Source organism: Boleophthalmus pectinirostris, unplaced genomic scaffold, assembly GCF_026225935.1.
Source record: "Boleophthalmus pectinirostris isolate CB_2022bp ecotype Guang Dong unplaced genomic scaffold, ASM2622593v1 HiC_scaffold_10, whole genome shotgun sequence".
Taxonomy (NCBI): Eukaryota; Metazoa; Chordata; class Actinopteri; order Gobiiformes; family Gobiidae; genus Boleophthalmus; species Boleophthalmus pectinirostris.
In genome coordinates this window covers 32738705-32762044 of record NW_026570971.1, presented here as the reverse complement: position 1 = coordinate 32762044, position 23340 = coordinate 32738705, and the positions used below count along the sequence as shown (strand labels likewise).

General features: G+C 41.1%; 1 protein-coding gene across 1 annotated transcript in view; it reads right to left on the bottom strand.

Moving 5' to 3' along the window:
• LOC110153091 (potassium voltage-gated channel subfamily H member 5-like) overlaps positions 1–22450 on the bottom strand; it is a 118108-nt gene extending 95658 nt beyond the window's left edge. The window contains exons 1-4 of the mRNA XM_055161197.1: positions 22378–22450; positions 11853–11976; positions 9694–9800; positions 2925–3053 (exon numbers count right to left, since the gene is read on the bottom strand). Coding sequence (XP_055017172.1) covers positions 2925–3053; positions 9694–9800; positions 11853–11976; positions 22378–22450 — 433 coding nt within the window. The remainder of the gene's footprint in view (positions 1–2924; positions 3054–9693; positions 9801–11852; positions 11977–22377) is intronic.
• Between the last annotated feature and the right edge of the window lie 890 nt (positions 22451–23340).

Below are 23340 nucleotides of genomic sequence, written 5' to 3'. Positions count from 1 at the left end.
AATTTGCCGTGTAAGGGAAGTGAAGAGAACATGGAAACAGAAAGTTAAAACCATACTTATATTTTCTATACCGACACATACATTTTATGCCATGAGGAATATGATGAAATTTCTAAACAGACTAACAAAAGACCATAGACCTCCATACGCTCCCATATAGACGACATGACTCAGTCTTTGTCTGCGTTCTGAGCCTGAAGTGGAGCTCTGTTCACCTCCACTGAAGCGTACGGCCATTTTAAACTTATATCCCTCTATACGCGACCCATAATGCACCAGGACCTCAGGGGGGAGAGGGAGGGGACAGGAGAGAAAGAGAGAGAGAGAGAGAGAGGAGGGGGAGAGAAGTGAAAAAGAAAGGGAGAAAGAGCATATAGAAGAGAGTATGGGGGGAGAGAAAGAAACAGAGAATAGGGAAAGAGGGAGTAAGGAAGGAGAAAGAGAGAGAGAGAGGGACAGGAAGAGACACAGAGGAGAAGAGAGGGAATAGTGTGGGGAGAGAGGAGGGAGAAAGAGAGAGAAAGGGACAGAGAGGAGAGAGAGAGAGAGAGAGAGAGAGAGGAGAAGAAACGAAAACGTGGGGCGAGAGAAGAGGGAGAGGAGAGAAAGGGAGAGGGGAGTAAGGAGAGGGGAGAAGTGAAGAAGAAGAGTGAGGGAATATAGTAGAGAAGAGAGAGAGAGAGAAAGAAAGAAGGAGCATATAGAAGAGAGCATGGGAAGAGAGAGAGAAGAGAGAATAGGAAGAGAGGGGGTAGGGAGAAAGAAAGAGGAGAAGAGAAGGAATAGAGTATTGAGAGAGAAGGGAGAAAGAGAGAAAAAGAGAGACAAAAATGTCAAATAGGAGAGAGAGGGGTAGATGTGGTAGACAAGAGAGAAAGAGAGAGAAAGGGGGAGGAAGAGAGAGAGAAAGAGAGAGAGAGAGAGAGAGAGGGAGAAGGAAAGAGAAGAGGTCGAGGAGAGGAGCAAAAAAGGGAGGGGGGAATAAGGTAGGGGAGAAAAGTGAAGAAGAAGAAGAAGAAGAAGAAGAAGAAGAGTGAGGGAATAGAGTAGGGGAGAGAGAGAGAAAGAAAAAGAAAGAAAGAAAGAGCATATAGAAGAGAGCATGGGGACAGAGAGCGAGAGAGAGAGAGAGAGAATAGGGGGATCAAGAGGGGGTAAGAAGGGAGAGAGAGGAAAAGAGAGGGAATAGTGTAAAGAGAGAGAAAGAGAGAGAAAAAGACACAAGTGAGGAAAATGTCGGATAGGAGAGAGAAGAGTAGATGTGGTAGACAAGGGAGAAAGAGAGAAGGGAGAGAGAAAGAGAAAGGAGAGAGAGGGATAAAGAAAGGGAGAGATGGGGTGAGAGGAAAAGGGGAGGAGGATAAAGAGGATGAGGAGAGAGGATGAGAGGACAGGTCGATAAAAGAGTCTCACAGCTCAGCGACTCGAGACCTGAGGCTTAAACAAGGACCAAAGCCCAGCTCCCTGCTCCTGTATTCTATTATTCTGTTTTTGTGTCCTTATGCAAGACACTATCTCTCTAGTTATCTTTTTATCTATTCATGTCTTCGTTCATTCATTTAGAATTTGCTGGGTCATGTTTGTGTTGTGTCACTCATCATAGTTTCAAATGAGCTGGAGAACAGGTCAGAATTGGTCAAGTTTTCTTCTTGTTTATCCCGTGGTGCATGAGACAAACATCTGATGACTTTATATTTGGTGCATTATGGTAATGCTAACACCAACTAGAATTCAAATGTGCCCTTCCTGAATATCAGACAATAAAACGCTTTAGGGTGTGTCATGTTGCATTTAGTGTTTGTATCGTAAATTCCAGCGCTCACGAGACAATCTCCTGTGGCCACGTTTGACCTTTAACCCTGTCCTCCTCCTTCCAGTGAGATCTGTGAGGTCATGTGACACACGATTACATCTGGGAGGGCATCTGACACACCACAATGTCTGGGAGGGCATCTGACATTTGGGCAAAATATGTGAAAAATGTTCAGTTATAAACTCATCGTGGTGAATAACATAAGGCCAGTGAGGAAGAACTTGCACTACAAACTGTTTACAATGAACTACTTCTGTTTTTCACCTTTTTAAAACAGTAAAAACAAAGTGCACAAACATTAAATCTCAATGAAAAGTAAATAGTACATTTCCTTTCACACTGTCCATCTGATGTTGAGTGATACAAACACGTCCAGATGTTGTGATGTTAGATTATTGTCACTTGGAGCAGTCAAAGGTCCTTTAAACCCACAGGCTGAACTTCATGTACTATAAAACTCTACAGTACACGCTACTGCAGTACTGCTCTGTGCTGCCATCAGCACGTGTCACTGATTGATAAAGACACTTCACCTTCAAACGCAGTTTTATGTACACGAGAAGAGTGTTTTTACTGTCAAATAAAACACTTGTTTTCATCAAATCAATACAGTAGTGCATACAGTACTGCATGTTGCAGTAGTAGCAGTAGCAACAGTAGCGGTAGGTAGTAGAAGTAGTAGTAATATTAGCAGCAGTAGCAGTAGTAGCAGCAGCAGTAGTAGTAATAGCAGTAGCAGTAGGAGTAGTACTAGCAGTAGTAGTAGTAGTAGCAGTAGTTGTAGCAGAACCAGGAGTGGTAGTAGTAGTAGTAGTGGCATTAGTAGTAGCAGTAGCAGTAGTAGTAGTAGTTGCAGTAGAAGTAGCAGTAGCAGCAGTAGTAGTAGTAATAGTAGTAATAGTAGCAGTACTTGTAGTAATAGTAGTAGTAGTAGTAGTACTTATATAGTAGTAGTAGTAGTAGTAGTAGTAGTAGTAGTATTTATAGTAATAGTAGTAGCAGTAGTTATAATAATAGTAGTAGTAGCAGTAGTAGCAGTAGTTATAATAATAGTAGTAGTAGTTGTAGTAGTAGTAGCAGTACTTATAGTAATAGTAGTAGTAGTTGTTACCTTTGGTGTTCTCGTCCTCGATTGGCTGCTTGAACAGGGTGATGTCTTTAAAGGTGCAGAGGAACAGAACCACTTTGTCGTTCTCGTTTCTGATGGGAGCCACTTGCATGTAGAACCACACTGGACTTCCTGTGGGGACGACACGGATTGGGCAGGGTCAGAATAACAAACTCATTATAAGAAACAAGAACGTTTCCATGAAGACGTTATTACTTTGCCTGGAATGTTCCACAGTATGGCATTAAACCTATCTCTCAACATACAAACAAGCACACCAAGTTACATGTCAGATCTGTGGAGAGGTGACCCCGCTCACAGAAACAATACATGTTTTTCATGGTCTTTTATAGTAATAAAAACACCTGCAATTGAATAAATACAAGATAGATTAGTTCAATGCCTTCCTGTAGAATATTTTAGCCGCTATCATCTACTTGTCTCCATGGAGACAAGTAGATGATAGACGCTTAGAATAGTAGATCTCGCATTGATTACCGCTGAATATTGGAACGAATGTGTCAGCAAAGCCACCATCTTGGTACTGGGTATCACTGCTTTAAATGAATGAACATCAATCAGGCACAAGGTGATAGCAGTGTTTCCCACAGACCAGTAGCACTATAAGCGCAACCAATATTAACTTGAAATGAATAGTGTAATGTAACAATTATACAATAATACTAATTCAATAAATCCACCAGTCTTTATTCATGCTAAGATCCTTAAAATCACACATTAAATATTAAATATTGGCTTTATCAAGGTAGATTTTCAAAAAACTTGATGCAAGGTAATTTGGGCTAATTCACCTGGAAGCCAGAGGGCCAAGAAAAATTTGTCTGAGGGCCACATTTGGCCTCCGGGCCATAGTTTGGACATGCCTGATATAGACCTAAGAAACTATTAAAAGGTTCAACAATTCAACTAAATGAAATACTGAAACAGCATTAGCCTTGGTGCATATGCATGTCCTATCAGAACACCTCATTTGCTTTCTGAAAAATAACTTTGGGTTCTGGCTAAGTTATATTGCAGGGGGGGAGCCCGGGCCAGGCTTCTGAGTGTCGGGACGGCCTGGAGATGTGCCCGCATAGACAGTCGGGTGACTGCGGGCAGAGTTCCACGGGGCTAAGCACAGCCGTCACTCAATCTCATTTTGCGGACACCTTGCTCCACGGGCTCAGGTCTCTCGCTCCTTCTTTCTCTCTCTCTGTCTCTCTCTCTCTCTCTCTATCTCAGTCTTGGTTCAGTCCTAGTTCAATCTGGGTTCAAAACAAAACATTTAGTATCACAGTCCTACAAAACAAAATCTATGAAATGTTATTGCCTTGCTCTTTTGTCTTTTTGTATGCGGCACATAAGTCCAGCATCTTTGCTCGCTGATACTGTGAAAATCTTTACCTTAGACCACTGAAGCCCAGTACCAAGATGGCAGCAGTATTATCATGCCACAAGGCTGAACGCTAGATCTACCATTCTATATCTATGGACCCTCCCCTAGAAAAGTTCCATAGTGATTCTTTAAACCTGCTGTGTAGAGGAGAGTGCATTCAGGAACAGTTACTTTGAGCATCTTTTCCTCTGACACTCGAAATACAATGATTGGTTTTAACAGACTGTCTCTCTGTATCTCTGTGTGCGTCTCTGTGTGTGTTTGTGTGTCTGTGTGTATCTGTGTGCGCCAACAGAGCAGCCCCATCAGCAGAAAATCCCACTGTAAAAGAAGACCTTAAACGCACCGCTCGCTCAGAATGCACTGTAAAACCAATCCAAGCAATCAATCCGGCAACACTGCAAAAACACCGAGATCAATCCTGAGAAGTGCTGACCGACCGCAACGCCACACAAGAACGACAATAAAACGGATAGAACGAAAGAGAAACAGCGGAGAGGGGAGAGCGAGAGAGAGGGAAGAGTGAGGAGAGAAAGAGAGAGGGAGAGAATTGGATAGAGCGGGGACGGAAAGAAAGAGACGGAGAGAAAACGTGGGAGAAGAGGGAGAAAGAAATAGTGTGAGGAGAGAGAAAGAGCGGAAGAGCAAAGGAGGGATAGAAAGAGAGAGGAGAAAGAGAGAGGACAAAGAGAGGGAGCAGGATGAGAAAGAAAGAGACTAAGAGATAGAAAATGAGAGAGAAGGGAGCAAAAGAAAGAAAGGGTGAGAAGAAAGAGAGCGAGAAAGTGAAAGAGCAGAGAAAGGACATAAAGAGAGAAAGGTAAACAGGTGGGCAGAGGAAAGAGAGAGCAAAAAAGAGGGAGAGGAGGGAGAGAATGAGAGAATTGGATAGAGCAGGGACAGAAAGAAAGAGACGGAGAGAAAACGTGGGAGAAGAGGGAGAAAGAAATAGTGCGAGGAGAGAGAAAGAGCGGAAGAGCAAAGGAGGGATAGAAAGAGAGAGAAGAGAAAGAGAGGACAAAGAGAGGGAGGGGGTAGAAAAAAAGAGACAGAGTGATAAAAAATGTGGGAGAAGGGGGCGAAAGAGAGAGTGAGTGAGGAGAGAGAGAGAGAGAGAGAGATTGAAGGGTGAAAAAGAGAGAGGGGAAGAGCAGAGGATGGACAGAAATTGAGAGATAAACAGGTGGGCAGAGGAAAGAGAATGAGCTAAAGAGGGAGAGAGAAAGAAAGGGAGAGGAGAGAAAGAGAGAGGACAAAGAGAGGGAGAGAATGAGAGAATTTGATAGAGAATGAACAGAAAAAAAGACAGAGAGATAGAAAGTGGGAGAGAAGGGAGGAAAAGACATAAAGGGTGAGAAGGAGAGGGAGAGAGACAGAGAGAGTGAGAAGGAGAAACACAGACAGAGAGAGGGAAGAGTGAAAAGAAAGAGAGAGGGGAAGAGCAGAGGGGAGATAGAAAGAGAGAGGAGAGAAAGAGAGAGGACAAAGAGAGGGACAGGGTAGAAGAAAGAGACAGAGAGATAGAAAATGTGGGAGAAGGGGGTGAAAGAGAGAGTGAGTGAAGAGAGAGACAGAGAGAGAGAGAGAGAGCAGGTGAAAAGAAAGAGAGAGGGGAAGAGCAGAGGAAGGATAGAAAGAGAGAGGACAAAGAGAAGGAGCAGAAGCAGAAAGAAAGAGACAGAGAGATAGAAAATGGGAGAGAAAGGAGTGAAAGAAAGAAAGGGTGAGAAGAAGAGAGCGAGAAAGTGAAAGAGCAGAGAAAGGACATAAAGAGAGAGATAAACAGGTGGGCAGAGGAAAGAGAAGAGAGAGAAAGAGAGAGAGAGAGAGAGAGAGAGAGAAAGGGAGACAAAGGAAAGAATGAGAGAATTGGATAGAGAAGGGGGTAAAAGAAAAAAGAGAGAGTGAGAAGGAGAGAGAGACAGAGAGAGAGAGGGAAGGGAGAAGAGACAGAAAGAGAGAGATGAGAACAGGTGAGCAGAGGAAAGAGAGTGAGATAAAGAGGGAGAAAGAGAGAGAGAGAGAGAGAGAGAGAGAGAGAGAGGAGAGAAGATAGAGCAAGAGAAAGAAAAAGACAGAAAGACAGAGAGAGAGAGAGGGATAAGTGAAAAGAAATAGAGGAGAAGAGAAGAAGAGGGACAAAAAAGAGAGACGAGGGAAAGAGAGGAAGCAGGAGCAGAATGAAAGAGAGAAGAGAGAGAGGGAAGAGTGAAAAGAAAGACGGGAAGAGCAGAGAAGGGACAGAGAGAGAGAGATAAACAGGTGGGCAGAGGAAAGAGAGCGACAGAAAGAGGGAGAGTGAGAAAAGGAGAGGAGAGAAAGAGAGAGGACAAAGAGAGGGAGAGAATGAGAGAATTTGATAGAGCAGGGACAGAAAGAAAAAGACAGGAGATAGAAAATGGGAGCGAAGGGAGGGAAAGAAAGAGAGGGTGAGAATGAGAGAGAAAGAGAGTGAGGAGGGGGGAAAGTGAAAAGAAATAGAGAGGAGAAGAACAGAGGACGGACAAAAAAGGGAGAGGAGAGAAAGAGAGGAAGCAGGAGTAGAAAGAAAGAAACAGAGAGATAGAAAATGGAGAGAAGGGAGTGAAAGGCAGAGAGAGCGGGAAGGAGAGAGGGAAGAGTGAAAAGGGACAGAAAGAGAGAGATAAACAGGTGAGCAGAAGAAAGACAGAAAGACGAAGAGGAGGGAAAGAGAGAACAAAGACAAAGAGGGAAAGAATGGACAAGAGCAGGGGCAGAAAGAAAGAGACCGACACACAGAAAATGTGGAAGAAGGGAGTGAAAGAAAGATCGTGAAAAGAAAGAGAGAGGGGAAGAGCAGAAGAGGGACACAAAGAGAGTAAAGATAAACAGGTGGACAGAGAAAAAGAGAGAAAGAAGGAGGGAAAGAGAGAGAAAGGGAGGGAACAGCTTGGGGTAAGAATTATACGGAGATAATGACAAAGGAGAGAGAGAACGGGTGAAAAGACAGAGAGAAGAGCAGCTTTGAGAGGGGGAGAGTGGGAGCTGCTGTCTCAAAAACTTTAAATTGTTTAAATTCAGAATTTAACCTTTTGATGGGAGTATTTCAGACATGTTTGGAAGGATTTATTGTTTACAGTTTGAATATTTCATTAAATGTATGTGTGACTGGGAGCTAGCTGCGTCTTAATTAAAAGCATTATCAGCCACAAAGCAGGCCCACCGTCAGCAGCTTTGGTCTCTCAAAATGCTTATAAATCCATCGTAGTGAGTAATTAGGTTGCTTTGATTACATAAGAGAAGAGAGTGAATTTTTAAAGGGTCCATCTGATGCAAAATAACTCTTTCACGTTGTATCTTCTGCACATAAACAAGCACTATTTGGGTTTTGGAACATCCATTACACTATAGAGGCTTTGCACCGTCATGTGACCCCTATAGCAACGGTACCTACGCCGCCATGACACCAGGCAACACTATGTCATTGACTTCAGCAGCATCAGAGAAACATGGGCAGGTTTTGTTGTGTATTTGGTTGTTCTAGATTCTCTGAGAGGGATAAAATGATTCGTTTCTTCACTGTTCCTCTGGAAATGACTCATCAGGATCAAACAAGGGAATTATCGGAAAAAAAAAAAAAAAAACGGGAATTATGTCTAGAGAACATAAACCACGAAGAGATTTCCTATGGTCCCATCAAGACACACTCACGTCACTTTCATCAAGGTATTTGCTATTTAAATAGTTTCATAGTTTATTTAATGAGAGAAGCACATTTACTGAACTAAAATGTAAAAAGAAAACATTTGCAGTGTGAGTGGCAGTAGAAACTGCATCTTCCAGCGCACATATAAACATGTCACTCATCGTGGGACCCTTGTTTCTTTTTATTACCACAACTATGTCTTATAGAATTAATCACTTTTTGCGAGCAGATCTTTCTAACGTTCGCAAGGATCTTTTCATGGCCGTTTCTTTCGAGGTTCATCATGTTGATCATAAGAGTCCAAAGTGGGTTCGTTGAATCATAAACTAGTGTGGGTTTTTCTGGATAAATTAATGAAATTTTAGTTCAGTAAATGTGCTTCTTTCATTAAATAAAGTATGAAACAATTTAAATAGCAAATATCTTGATGAAACTTCATGTGTCTTGATGGTACAATAGGAAATCTCTTCGTGGTTTATTTTTGCTAGTCGTAATCCGCGTCTTTTTTTCGATAATTCCCTTGTTTGAGCTCCTGATGAGTAATTTCCAGAGGAATAGTGAAGAAACGATTTGTTTTATCCCGTTCAGAGCGTCTAGAACAACCAAATACATAACAAAACCTGCCCATGTTGTGAAGCGTTTTCTGCTACGTCAAACGCGTCAAAGGTGTAGCTGCCGCGTCATCGTTGGAGCAGCTTTAGTTCGTTGTCACGTGGGAGGGTGGCAGAAATACGCTGCAATTTGTTTAAAAAAAAACACACCGAATCAATCAAAAAACCACTTCAGTGACATATACAAGGCCCACACATCACTCTTAGAAGGTAGAAAGCTCTGAAAAGTTGATTTTGCATGAAATGGGCCCTTCAACACCCAAAACTCTCAACCCTTCTCGGTGGAGCTGTCCATGGTGCTGAAATAACACACTCGTTAAATTGTGTTTGTTTTATCTTCAACTGTGTCCTGTAGTTTTAAAACAGACCCAGTGTTGTGTTTTGTTTCATTCACACGTTTGAGTAATCCTAGTGTATTAGTCTGTCTGCATCCCCAAAGCTCAAAATGCTCTGTTCCACCTCGTGATGTCATGTAGTGGTAGTATTCAAGTTCACAGCGACTTTTACTTTTTTCAGATGTCAGGAATTCCAGGGCTGAAATGACCCAAATGATTCTAGTGAAGGTGTGTGGATCTTAAAAAAACAGTGGAGCATTTCTGTATAACCACATGACATCACAAGGTGGAACAGAGCGTTTTCAGTTTGACAGAAGAACTAATATAATATAATATAAATGTAATATTGGCCCTTAAATTGATTTGATTTATTTAAAAGGTACACTGTTTAACTTTGTGCTTGGGGGTCCATCACCTGCTTGTTTCTATGGATACATCATTGCTCTGCCTGAAATGTTCCACAGTATGACATTAAACAGCCCTACTTAACATTTATTCAGTTACAGGTGGTTTTACAGCTGAAAAAATGCCTCGAAAACAGACATTCTGACTGTGAGCGGGGTCGCCTCTCCATAGACCTGACCTGTAACTTGGTCTGGTTTGGTCTGCATGAAGATAAAAAGCTTTAATGCCATACTGTGAAACATTCCAGCATCTAATATCTCCATGGAGAAAAGTGTCTGACAGACCCTCCACTTGAAAAGTTACACAATGCAGCTTTTTCAGTCTGAACTCGTCCCACAGACACAGAGGAGTGACTCACGGTTCTTTCGGTACAGCAGGATCTCAAAGCAGTCGGACTCGTAGTTATCAAACGCCTCACGCACTTTGTCAATGGTCTTTTTATCGGTGAGTTCGCCGTACATGAAGCTGAGGAGAAAGAAACAGGTGAAAACAAAACAGGTGAGAAATTACACTTAGGACACAGTAAACAAGAACAAGACTCAGAGAATTAAAAATCATATAAAAGTCAAACTTATAATACATGTTACTATGTTGTTTTTCGGTAAATATAACATTTTCAAAACAATAAAAGGTAACATGGTGATCTAAATATGTTATGGGTTAGCAGTTTATACCAGTGGTGGGCCTTCTCTGCTGGCCTAAAACAATATCTGAATCACAGACTGATGTTAATTATATTATTATTAAATAATTCCAAATGGTCTGTCCGCTTCCAGGGCTTTTCTGATGCTTGTGCTGCTTCCACACATGTATTTTCATATTAAAGCATTTGACCAATCACATTTCAGCCGTCACTTGATGCTAGGCAGAGTCAAAGTCAAAGAAGTGTCCCTGAGGCCTTCACAATCTGCTCTGCAGGCTCTTGAACACAAAATAAATGTCCATGAAACTGTTGCTTCCCAATCAGATTTTGAGTTGGTATCACCAGGGCCTTCTAGCAGGCGCAAGACGTCACCGGATTCACCAGTGATTGGACAGTCAGAGAGTGAACCAGCCAAAGCAGCAAACTGTATCTGTAGCAGAACCAGGACTAAACCTAAACTGGACTTGAGTGAGAGAGAGAGCAAGAGAGAGAGTATCTGCAAAGCGCAATCGGGCGACAGCTGCACTGAGCCCCGTGCAGCTCGGAGCACTGGCCCCGGCGCAGCCCTTTCGTCTGCGGTCATCCGACAGTAGCCCATGTAGACTGTGGGCGCACCTTCAGGCCAGTCCCGACAAACAGTCCTGGTTTAGTTCTGCTTTAGTTCTGGTTTAGTCCTGGTTTAGCACCCCGTCGCTCTTCACTTCTTTTTCGTGCACCGCACACCCCCCCTCCTCACTTCTCCATGCACAGAATCTCCACGGCTCTTTATACTGTGTTTCTGTATAATAAGATACTTTTATAACCATAAAATAGTTATTGAGGAGTGGATTGTTACAGACAGAGCATTACTGAAGGCCTAGGTGTTAAATGCACGCTCCGCCACTGGTTTATACCCCATAGCAGTAAAATACCTCCTCTTGAATAAACACATTTATTTATGAGGCGCCTTTCTGGACACTCAACTTCACTTTACAACAATAAACAAATACAAAAGTATCAACAAAGCTAAATACAATAATGACAATTTTATTATCATTATAAAAAATAAACAAATAAATTACGACTGGGTGAAATGAAAACTGAATGTGTTTTTCCCACATTTGGTTTAATTGTGATTTTGACTTGGTCTTATTAAACAGAGCCTTGCCTCAGTGCAGACTCACATACATCACATATGACAGTGTATTCAGTTACTCACAGATTGTGCCTCAGGCCCCATTTCAGCATAATGTGTTTTTAATGGCACCATTTCAAGTGGAATTCATAAAAGTGTCGCCGAAACAGCCTCAGAATCCCACACGACAAAAGTACTATTGTTTTATTTAAATTTTGGGGAAGTTAGCGACAAAAAGTGATTCTATATTTGTACATTTGTAGAACAATCTACACAGTTCTTGTTTTGGTCCTATAGTCTTAATTAAGTCCTTGTGTAATTTTGGTTTAGTGCTGCCTTGGTCCTGATTTTGTCCTAGTTAGTGTTCGGTTAGACCTGATGTAGATTTGTTTAGTCCTGTCTTAAACCTGATTTACTATAGGTTTAGCTCAATTAGAGCCTTAGTTTTGTTCTGGTTCAGTCCTGATTTAGTACTGGTTTAGTCCTGATTCAGCCCTGGTTTAGTCCCTGTTTAGTCCTGGTTCAGTCCTGGTTCAATCCTGGTTTAGTTCTGGTTTAGCCCTAGTTTAGTCCTTGTTTAGTCCTGGTTTAGCTCTGGTTTATTCAGATTTAATCCTGGTTCAGTCCTGGTTCAATCCTGGTTCAGTCCTGGTTATTTCTAGTTCAGTCCTGGTTTATTTCTGGTTTAGTCCTGGTTTATTTCTGGTTCAGTCCTGTCAGTTGATGTTACAGTTTGTGTGTTGCAGTTGCGTGCTTGTACCTGCAGGTGGAGCTCTTCTGCATGACCTCTGCCCTGTGGAACCCCGACAGTTTACAGAATCCATCGTTGCTATAGACGACGGGCCACTCCACGATCTGAGCGTTCCCCAACAGGAAGCTCGTCTCTGCGGAAGACAACACACACAACAGCTCAAAGAACGTCCTAAAGCTGCAACGCAACACTTGTCTCATGGAGGGTCTGCCACCTGCTGCTTGTCTCCATGGTGATACTACAAGTTTGCCTAGAATGTTCCACAATATGGCATTAACCCTACCTATTTCCACTGAGACAAGCAAGTGACCCTCCAAGTGATTAACAGGTTTCTCGAAGCTTCTCAAAACTCTACATTGGAATTATTCATTGACTTCACACTCAGTAATGTAAGCAAATAGCCACAGCTGCCCTGGGACAGACTGATGGAGACGAGGCTGCCAATCTGTGAATCTGGTCTGAGCGGGAATCAAACCTCTGACCTTCTTACTTGTGGACGAGTGCTCTACCCACTGAGTCACTGTTACTAAACCTAATTAAATTTGGATTTATCAGTAAGAAGAGAGATGCAGGTGGGGACTTGAGATGAACAAATAGTAATTTTCTGAACTCTGACGTCTCAAATGTAGGAAAATACAGAATCACGCAAACACTCAAACCTCAAACCTCAAGAAAAAATGCTAAATGGATTTAAACAGTACATTTTCAGGAGCCTGTGATGATTAAAAGTGTTCACAGTCCTGTTTAGGTGTTTTTTGGTTGGTTTGATTTAAATAAATGATCAGTAAATCTTGACAAAATGAAATTTCTGATATTTAGTAATAACAAAATAAGAGAATGATATTAAATTCAAATGAATGAACATGAAATAGAAAAGGTACATTATATCACATTTCTTGGAGTGATTACATGGAGTGCGTATACATGCACATCAATAACCTGGTTATGATCGGGTTTTTTGAGTATCCCGGTTTCTTCATGGTGCATGTAACCCGGTAACGCAATAACCCGGTTTCAGTATCTCGGTTATTAGAAACCGGGTTACTGCAGCTGGTTTATTCTGATAGTAACCGGGATACTTGTGGCATGTAAACGCAGTACCCGGTTACTGCAACAGTGCACACTTGGTAAATGGTCACATTTTTCTATAGCGCTTTTCCACCTTCAAGGCACTTTACAACAAGGAACCACTCACTCATTCACACACCAGTGTATGCAGACACTGTGGGCAAGGTGGGTTAAGTGTCTTGCCCAAGGACACAACAGCAGCATTCATCTGTGGGAGCTAGAATCACACCAGCCAACCTGTGGGTCAGTGGATCTGACCGCTCAACCTGTGATGTTCATGTTGAGAGTGGGATTCAAACCGCCGACCTTCAGATCAGTGGGTGAATGCTCTACCAACTGAGCTACTGCCGCCCACTTTCCAGTCTTTTCACCACAACAGTAGCGACATAAATAAACTGACCAACATAAATAAAGTGACCACATGAGTAAAATGTAGCTGCGCTAAACCTGCACATGTACAATCTGCACTCGTATAACGTGCACTCGTGTGATCACTGAAAAGCTAAAACATGAACTATCTCCTGTACTGTATACGAACAGAACAAACTTACCACCATTAACACCTCTTCTGTCACAAAAAGAACACACATAATCCACTGAGTCGTGTCATTTAGTCCAAAAGAAGCTGAACCACATCAGCGGCACAAGGAGCAGCTGTTTTTATCAACACAGTTTATGCTAATTAGCGATGCGGTCTTAAGTCTCGTTTCTGTAAAACGTAAACAAATGTGATCAGAGCTGAATGATCTGATCAAACGGGCTGATGTGGCTCTACAGTGGTTATGGTTTATATGTTGTAAAGTTGAGTTTATTTATGCAGAAGATTTTAATGAAGAATCTGTTGGTTTGATGTGTGCAGTGGATTGTGGGAGATCTCGTAGCTCCTTAGCTTCTTATGCTAAAGGAGCTCACGGTTTGTATTTTTCCTGGTTTATTAAATTGATTTAAGTACATTTTTGTGATTGCGCATTTGTAAGATTATGTCAAGAAACCGGGATACTCCATTTGATCATGTATACGGGGATATGAGTGTCCCGGTTTCTCAGTGCGCATGTAAACACAGTAACACGAACACTGACAGAACCGGGATATGGAGAATAACCGGGATACTGATGTGCATGTAAACACACTCCATACAACAGAAGAAATAAATAAATAAATGACGGTATATTCTGAATAAAAATGCATTGCATCAACTTTATTGTTCTCTCATCACACCTTACCTAGAATGTTGAATGAAGAATATGGCCTTGAAATTTGGGGAAACACATATAAATCTAAAACTAATCCAGTCCTTCTACTGCAAAAAAAGCCATTAGACTCTTGAACCATGCACCCAGAACTCATTGTTCATCCTATCAAATGTCCTATCAAATTGCTCTTTCTTTGCAGGCAGTGTTCACTCAGAGAGACAGTAAATATAATCTAAGAGGTACATGTGTGTTCCACAGGCTGCACACTGTTTATCAAGCAAACGAGCAACTGTCAAGCAACTAAAACAAACCAATTCTCTTTTTTAATTCAAAATAACTTTTAAGAGAATAGCAACAGAAAAATATGTGAAAGAATAACGTTAGTAGATATTTTTATAATTAGAATAATTGTTGATTTTTCATTATGATGACGTATTAATGTCATATTAATTTTGAGATGAAAGTCCATGAACGTGCTGTAGTTGGAGATAAGCGGAGGCACAATAAGCTTCAGCTTCTGCCTACACCTGCTCACTGACTTACTCAGTGTTTCATTTGATTGTTCTACACTGAATATATTTTATTTTATGACATCAGATTGAATATAATGTATGTAGACTGTAATGAGTTAAACATTGACCAAATCAAAACACATGAACATAGAGCTGTTCGATTAAGGAAAAAAAAATCATTATCACAATTATTTTGGTCAATATTGAAATCACGATTACTCATATGATTAGTTTTTAGTTACATGATGCATTTATTTAGCATTTCTCTCTCTAAAAAAACAAAAACGTTTTGTTATTGATTATTTACACAAAACTTTCAAATTGAAAATAAATATAGATGCTACACATAAAGTATGTAGCTTGTATGTGTATCCCAAAATAAACTTTGTAAATCATTTCAACTCAATTATGTGAGTTTGTTACACAAATGGAAATCGCGATCAAAATTCAATGAATTGCACAGCCTTACATAAACATGAACATGAACATGAACATAAAGATGAACATGAATGTGAACGTGAACACGAACATGACTTGCAGCAAAAAGGTGAAAGTGACTGAACACTGAAAAACTGTTGGTTAATGCTAGCTAGTTTGCAATGTGTAATTTGAGGGACTTGTTTCACAGCACAAATCTGCTCATCTGTTGTAGCTCCAGTGAAGTTCCTCATGGTCAGATTGTGTTGAAATAAAACTCAGATTAAAGTCTAACAGAGCTTCAGACAGAGCAGTGCCTCCAGTTAGCTTCACACCCCTGGGAAAGTTGATGACATCAGCTTCAAAGTATCAAAGCATCCTTTAAACCAAATGAAAAAGTCCTTGTTTTGAGCTGTGGCGTTCAGATGAAGCTGATAAAAGTGTATTTGCCCAAAGCAGAGATCAGAGGCAGTCAGAGGCACTTTGACTCGCACTCGGATACAGACAGACTATATATTTAAACTTACACAGACTGGAAGTGAGATCAATGCAGCTTTATGGGAGTCATTAAAGGAGCACTGACGGACATTAGCAAGACCACATCAAACTGCAGGGGGGGCTAAAGTCACTAATGTGATTTTTACTTCTAAACACAGTAATAGCAGAAGTAGTGTTTGTTCAAGGGTTGTCAAAAGAATCAAAAATCTGATGCTAATCGATACTAAACCTAGTATCAAAACTGGATTTTCATTTTTCACAAGTATCAAGACTAAAAAAGTCACAATCACAGGACAGAAATGAACCTTTACTTGAATAGCTTTAGAATGATCTTGAGCTGTATCAGAACAAATACATGTTTTTCAAGTTTGAGCAATAAAACCCCTGTACTGGCAGATAAATAGATATTAGCTAGATATGTTTAATGCCATATTGTGGAATATTGCAATACCATCTCCACAGAAACAAGCAGGTGGTGGACTCTACACGGGAAAAGTAACATGGTGTGTCTTTAAAGAGGTGGTATTATTTATGCAAAATCATTCTTTTTCTTTAGCTTTCCACCATGTTATAACTTTGTTCCTTCATCAAGTCCATGCCTGAAGAGATTTGAAATGTCATCCATACATGTGTGAGTAATCTACTGAATGAATAATGGCCTTTATTGCCAATTTCTTCACATGTACTGAACATACAAAGGAATCAAAATTGGACCTGTTACCCTGTCTGTACATTACAAACACACAATCCAATATGACATGGGGAAACTAGATAAGGACCAGACCAGGACACAGGGAGAAAATATGAATAAACAATGCAGCAAACATGAGGATATGGGGAGGAGGAAAAAAAAAAAGAGGAACACCCCCAGACCATGCACCTATTGGAGCATAGTATGGCAGAGTACACAATAAAACAACAACACCTCCGCGACATGAGCAGAGAGTCAAAGCACAGTACAAACATTTCCACAGGACTAGGAACTGGGTAGGGTGGGGGTGTGGAAATAACCCAGTGTAGGCAGGCAGCCATCTGGATCCCGCAGACATCGGCGCTGGATCTCTCCCTATTCAAACCCTCCTTACACCAGCCGTAAGATTCTGTCCAATGCTCCACCCACAAGTCTACGTCACCCATGCTCCCACACGACAATTCTCCATAAATATACAAAAACGTTTAGCAGTGCAGAATGTTCAGTCAAATTAGAGTCTGGTCCAGTCTGTCCTGAGGTCTGCTCCAGGTCCAGACTAGAGCCTCGAGCGAGTCTCAAACACATGTCCCTCTGTCACACGGAGAAAGAGACCGTGTCCTCCACATATCCAGAAATGTTTTTTTTTTCCCCTGATTGTTTCTATAAGTGACAAGGTCCATTCTCCTGCCGTGTTTATCCACACACACCACAACATCTGGGAGGGCATCTGACACACCACAACATCTGGGAGGGCATCTGACACACCACAACATCTGGGAGGGCATCTGACACACCACAACATCTGGGAGGGCATCTGACACACCACAACATCTGGGAGGGCATCTGACACACCACAACATCTGGGAGGGCATCTGACACACCACAACATCTGGGAGGGCATCTGACACACAAGGATACATACAAAAACATGATACAAAACTGTACACAAGAACCTGACAAACTTGATGCGACGTGCAGTAGTTTCAACAGTGGGATGCACGCTGAAAGTTGTGACAACGTTCTGAAGGGGCAGCAGTGAGTTAGCGTGGGGAGCAAAGGGAAGGGAGACTTAAAGCATCAAAAAACATACATAAAACATGCAAATATGTTTGTTTGTTTTTTTGGTGAATACAGCATTTTCAAAACAAGAAAAGATAAAATGGTGATCTAAGTATGTTATGTGTTAGAAATATATGTAAAATACCTCATTTTAAACAATATAAATTCATTTCATTGTACTTCATTCACTTTTCTTCTGAGCCATATTTAAATCTGAACACATTTACAGACACATTTCTGATTCACTGTAAAAAAAAAAAAAAAAAAAATTCATCTGGAAGAAATTTCTATTCTTTTTGTCAATTTGGCCCACGCAGCAGTTAGACGAAGCAGTCGCAGGAGAGGTATAATGAATTGGAAATCCATCATCTACCGTATAAAAACACTATAAATTGGCAGCAGTGGTTTAACTCAATAAAAGTCTAACCATTAAATGAACACGGCACCAAAGCATTGTGGGATATGCGGTTTACGGGGGTCAGACCGCGAAAGGAAAGAGCCGATTCAGACTATTATCTAATGACCATCTCTCCTCGGAGTAAATCCTTGCTGGATCCAAGAGCTGACACAGACCCGGGCAGTTTCCTCCTTTCCCCTTTCATCTCCGACCAATTACTGACACAGTTGAGCCAAAATGGCCGCCCGTGGGTTAAACCAGGGTTAGAGGGACAAGAGGAGAGAAGGAGGAGAGCTTTTTAAAGAAAGGAGCAGCTCATATTCAGTATTTCTGTGGTTAGGACAATAAAACGTGTTATTTCTTTTATTTTAAATGTGCATTGTGTAACTTTTCTGGTGGAGGATCCGTCAGATGTGTTTCTCCTTGAAGATGTTTCTATTCTTTTCTATCGCCATGGAGTCCAGATCACATTACAGGTCAGATCTGTGGAGAGGCGTCCCCACTCACAGTCAGAATGTCTGTTTTTCTAGATATTTTTGAGCTATAAAACCACCTGTAATAAAATAAGTGTAAGGTAGAGATCTTTAATGTCATACTGTGGAACATTCCAGGCAGAGCAATGACATATCCAATTAAAAAGTTACACAATGCACCTTTAAGAATGCCTTACCAACATAACACTAAGACTAAAAACATAATTAAAGACAAATATTACATTATTTTCTGACCTATGTTCTAATGTAGTTTCCTCATCACAAACAGACCTGGAGTTGTGTTTTGTTTCATTCCCACATGTTAAACACACAAACTCTGCACATTGAGGCTGAGTTCTTCTCTCAGACAAACTTCTCTCTCCACCTTGTGATGTCATGTGGTAATACAGGAAGTGCTTCAGTGTGATTAAACTCCATACACCTTCACTAGAATCATGCGGATCATTGGAATTGCCAAACTCTACTGAACTAAAGGTGAAAGGAGCTGTTAACTTGAAAACTACCAGAATTTTGAGCTTTGGAGACAAAACACAACTCCAGGTTTGTTTTTGACGAGGTAACAACATTCTAAAATGACTAAAAGCTCACAAGAGTCCATTTTGTGTAATGTAGGACTTTTAAAACAAAGGTTCGATCAGGATTACATTAGATCTAAACAAGGACTAAACAAGGTCTAAACCAGAATCAAACCAGGACTATAGCCACGCAGGACTAAATAAGGACTAAGCCATGACTAAACTAGTGGCTAAACTCATTCTAAAGCTACCTCCAGGAGAAACATTAACCACTCTGCCACAAACCTGCGCTGTATTTACAGTTGAAATAAAGCATGACTCAGCAGATTTTCAGCTGTAAACACGAGTCAGCACAAATGGAAATGAGGGAACGCCACACGAGGAGAACGCTAATTAAGAGACAATTATGAAACATGCTTTAATAGGACCATTAAACCAGGACTAAACCAGGACTAAACCAGGACTAAACCAGGACTAAACCTGGACTAAACCTGGACTAAACCAGGACTAAACCAGGACTAAACTAGGACTAAACCAGGACTAAACCAGGACTAAACTAGGACTAAACCAGGACTAAAACAGGACTAAACTAGGACTAAACCAGGACTAAACCAGACTAAACAGGACTAAACAAACTAAACAGGACTAAACAGGACTAAACCAGGACTAAATCAGGACTAAACTACGACTAAACCAGGACTAAATCAGGACTAAACTACGACTAAACCAGGACTAAACTAGGACAAAACCAGGACTAAATCAGGACTAAACTAGGACTAAACCAGGACTAAATCAGGACTAAACCAGGACTAAACCAGGACTAAACCAGGACTAAATCAGGATTAAACCTGGGCTAAACCTGGACTAAACCAGGAATAAAATAGGGCTAATCCATGACTAGAGAAGACCTAAACCAGGACTAAACCAGGATTAAACAAGAACTGAACCCAGACTAAATCAGGGCTAAACCAGGACTAAACTGGAACTAAACCAGGACTAAACCAGGGCTAAACAAACACCATATCTGGACTAAACAAGAACTAAATCTGGACTTAACCTAAGTCTTAACCAGGACTAAATTGTGATTTAAACCAGGATTAAACCAAGACTGAGATGATACTAAATCAGGACTAAACTATAACTAAACCAGGATTAGGTCCAAATCAGAACTGAACTCTGTTTTCCAGACTTGTGCTTTAATATACTGGCTAAACTAAGACTAAAACAGATCTTTGTAACACTGCAAAAACACTGCACTTGCAAAATAAATAACTCTGTTTTAAAGTAATATTTTCTTACATAAGTACTACAAGTAACATCAGCACCTCTAAGGTAACTTGAGCATAGTTGGATTTTCATATTTGGCAGCTGAAAACACTGCTTCACAAACCCTTTTTATCAGCAGACTAAAACCACAAATAAACCACGACAAAACCAGGACTAAACTAAGACTAAAACCAGAATTAAAACAACACCAAAACTAAACTAAGACTAAAATCAGGATTAACCAGGAAAAAAACAGGACTAAACCAGAATTAAATCAAGACTAAAACCAGGACAAAGCCAACACTTAAACCAAGACTAAAACCAGAACTAAACCTAGACTAAAAAAAAGAGACTAAACTGAGACTAAGACCAGGACAAAACCAAGACTAAAACGGGACTGAAGCAGGACGTAAATGAGGAAAAAGCACTGGTCCATGTCTTACTGTCACTGTAGCCCTATGAGACATGTGGTACATGCAGTTTTACACTGCAGCATCTTTGGTCCAATTAGAGTCTGGTCCAGTCTGTCCTGAGGTCTGCCTCAGGTCCAGACTAGAGCCTTGAGCGAGTCTCAAACACACGTCCCTCTGGCACACGGAGAAAGAGACCGTGTCCTCCACGTACCCACAGATGTTTTTTTTCCTGATTGTTTCTATAAGTGACAAGGTCCATTCTCCTGCCGTGTTTATCAAACCACACCACAACATCTGGAAGGGCATCTGACACACCACGACACCTCAGTCTAGCACTACAGGGATACAGGAGGATGGGAGAGAATCTGACATAGGGATATATGCCGATGGGAGGGCATCTGACGCACAAGAATACAGGAGCACACACAGGCATAAACTGAAGGGGGATGGGAGGGCATCTGATGCACAGTGATAAATATAAATCCAGAACTGAAGCACTGGTCTTGAAACTCACATTTCAAATTCATAATACAAGTTCACTTAATTAAATAAGATGTTTAAAAAATAAATAAATAATAATAATAATAATAATAATAATAATAATAATAATAATAACAATACTTTGTTTCTTTGTTACTTTGTGTTCTGCCTGCATGTCTATGGTGGAATGGTGAGTGGGATTGACAGAAAAACTGTTGGCTAAAGCTGCCCAGCTTGTGACATGTGATGTTATTTGTTACTTGTTTAACAGCACAAATACAAAGCACAGACTCAAGTCTAACTTGAGTAACAGAGCTTCAGTCAGAGAAGTGCCTACAGTTAGCATCACATCCCAGGGAATGTTGATGACATCAACTGAGGTTTAAGTATCAAATGACAGTAAAATTACACACAAAAGTGCAGAAATGTACCTTAATAAACTTTAATTTACGATATTATTTCATTTTCAGTTTTAATCAAATCTTTTTGTTGCATTTTTACTGTAAACGACAAACTGCATAAATTGAATATTTGCAAACAAATTTTGCATAATTTTGCTTCAAAACAATCTGATCTGTATCTGTATTTCTCTGCCCACCTCGGAGAGCACTCGTGGTGATCACAAGAAAAAAATTGGTCCAGAGTTTTTCATTCAGTTAAATGAGAGGTTAATTGGTGACAACTAGATCTCTTAATATAACCAGGATAACCAGGTCTTTAGAAATCCCAAGTGATTTAAAATGGGGGAGACCGAGGATGGCTCTAACAGTTTTTTACTTGAGCAGGTATAACTGATAATATATTAGTTGTTCTGAATCAGAGTTAACTTAGAAAATGTGACAACTTCTGTTAATTTAATTAAACCTAACCAACCGATAACGGTGCGTAAAACGACCCGTTGCGCTCGACTAAACTCTGTTATAGACTCAAATCCAAGAGGTAAAATGCCTTCACAAATAGTCCTTTTAAAGGCTCGAGTCTGTAATTTAGCCTATCTAAAGGTTGAATCACTATTGACTAGAATCCAATTATAAAAACAGGATTTAGCCAATAGCAGCCACAGAATAGGTAAGTCATGTTATTGTAGGTGATTTTTTTGTTTCGTTTTGACCACAGAAATGCGTCAAAACGATTCTGCAAATCATCTAAATATTAAATCATTATTGTTGTCTGCACGCTAGCAAGTTTCTCACAGATGTTCAGTTCGTAGGAAACAGTTGCAAGTTACATTTTTAAGTTGATAAATTATAGGCGACTGCAAAGAAAGTGTTGCCGCTATGCACTTGTCTCATAAATCACAAAGTTTTCCATTGTCTTACACCACTTCAAAACCAAACCTGTAGTAGTCTTCTCAGATGAAAGCTGTTTATCCAAGGCAAGATTTTAGTCCAAGGAAAATAAACATTAAATTGCTTCCAAAATCCCCCAAAATAAACGGGTACATCCGCGTGAAATCTCGTGCGTAAAAAGCTTATTGCGGACGTTAAATCCTCGTTAAATCCGTCCGGTTTTCGTCTCCAAACAAACTCACCGCTGGACCTCCTCACGATGTTCTCCAGGAAGGTGTTCTGCGGCGCCACCAGCCCGCGTTTCCCGCCGGGCATCGTGCTTCTGAGGCCGGCTGCTGAGGCTGAGGCTGCTCGCTGTGCGGAGACCCAGAGCGCATGGTACCGCGAGCTCCAGCGGCTGCACGCGACGCACTGACGGAGAGGCGCGACAGCAGAGGAGAGCAGAGAGGAGGGAGAGAGGGAGGGGAGAAAAGCACTGTAGATGGAAAGGAGGGAGGGAGAGAAAGAGATGGGAAGAGAGCAGAGGTAGAGGTAGGGAGAGAGAGGAATACAGAGGGAGGGAAAGAGGAGGGAGTGAGAGATAGGAGGAGAGAGGGAGGGAGCAAAAGGAAAAGCAGGGAGGGAGAAGAAACAAACAGGTGCATGTGAGTAGATGCACTGTAAAATCTAATAAGTTAGTCTTACTTGAAAAAGTCCCTGCTTAAACTGCTGCCCTTGCAACCCGGGCCCAGATAAATGGGAGAAAATGGATGGATGGATGGAGGACTACACCAGGTCTAAACCAAATCTAATACATGGACCAAACCAGGACTAAGTCTAAACAAAATCTTTAAGTAAGTAAATGGTCCCTTTTTTCTATAGCACTTTTCCACCTTCAAGGCATTCAAAGCACTTTACAACAAGGAACCACTCACACATTCATTCATACACCAGTGTATGCAGACACTGTGGGCAAGGTGGGTTAAGTGTCTTGCCCAAGGACACAACGACAGCATTCATCTGTGGGAGCTGGAATCACATCAGCCAACCTGTGGGTCAATGGATCTGACCACCTGTGATGTTTATGTCGAGAACTGGATTCAAACCACCAACCTTCAGATCAGTGGGCGAATGCTCTACCACCTGAGCTACTGCCACCAAGTAGAAGCAAACTGAAGCCTGTAAATGAATGATACTGGATTCCAGCATTAGGAATGAGGTTATGT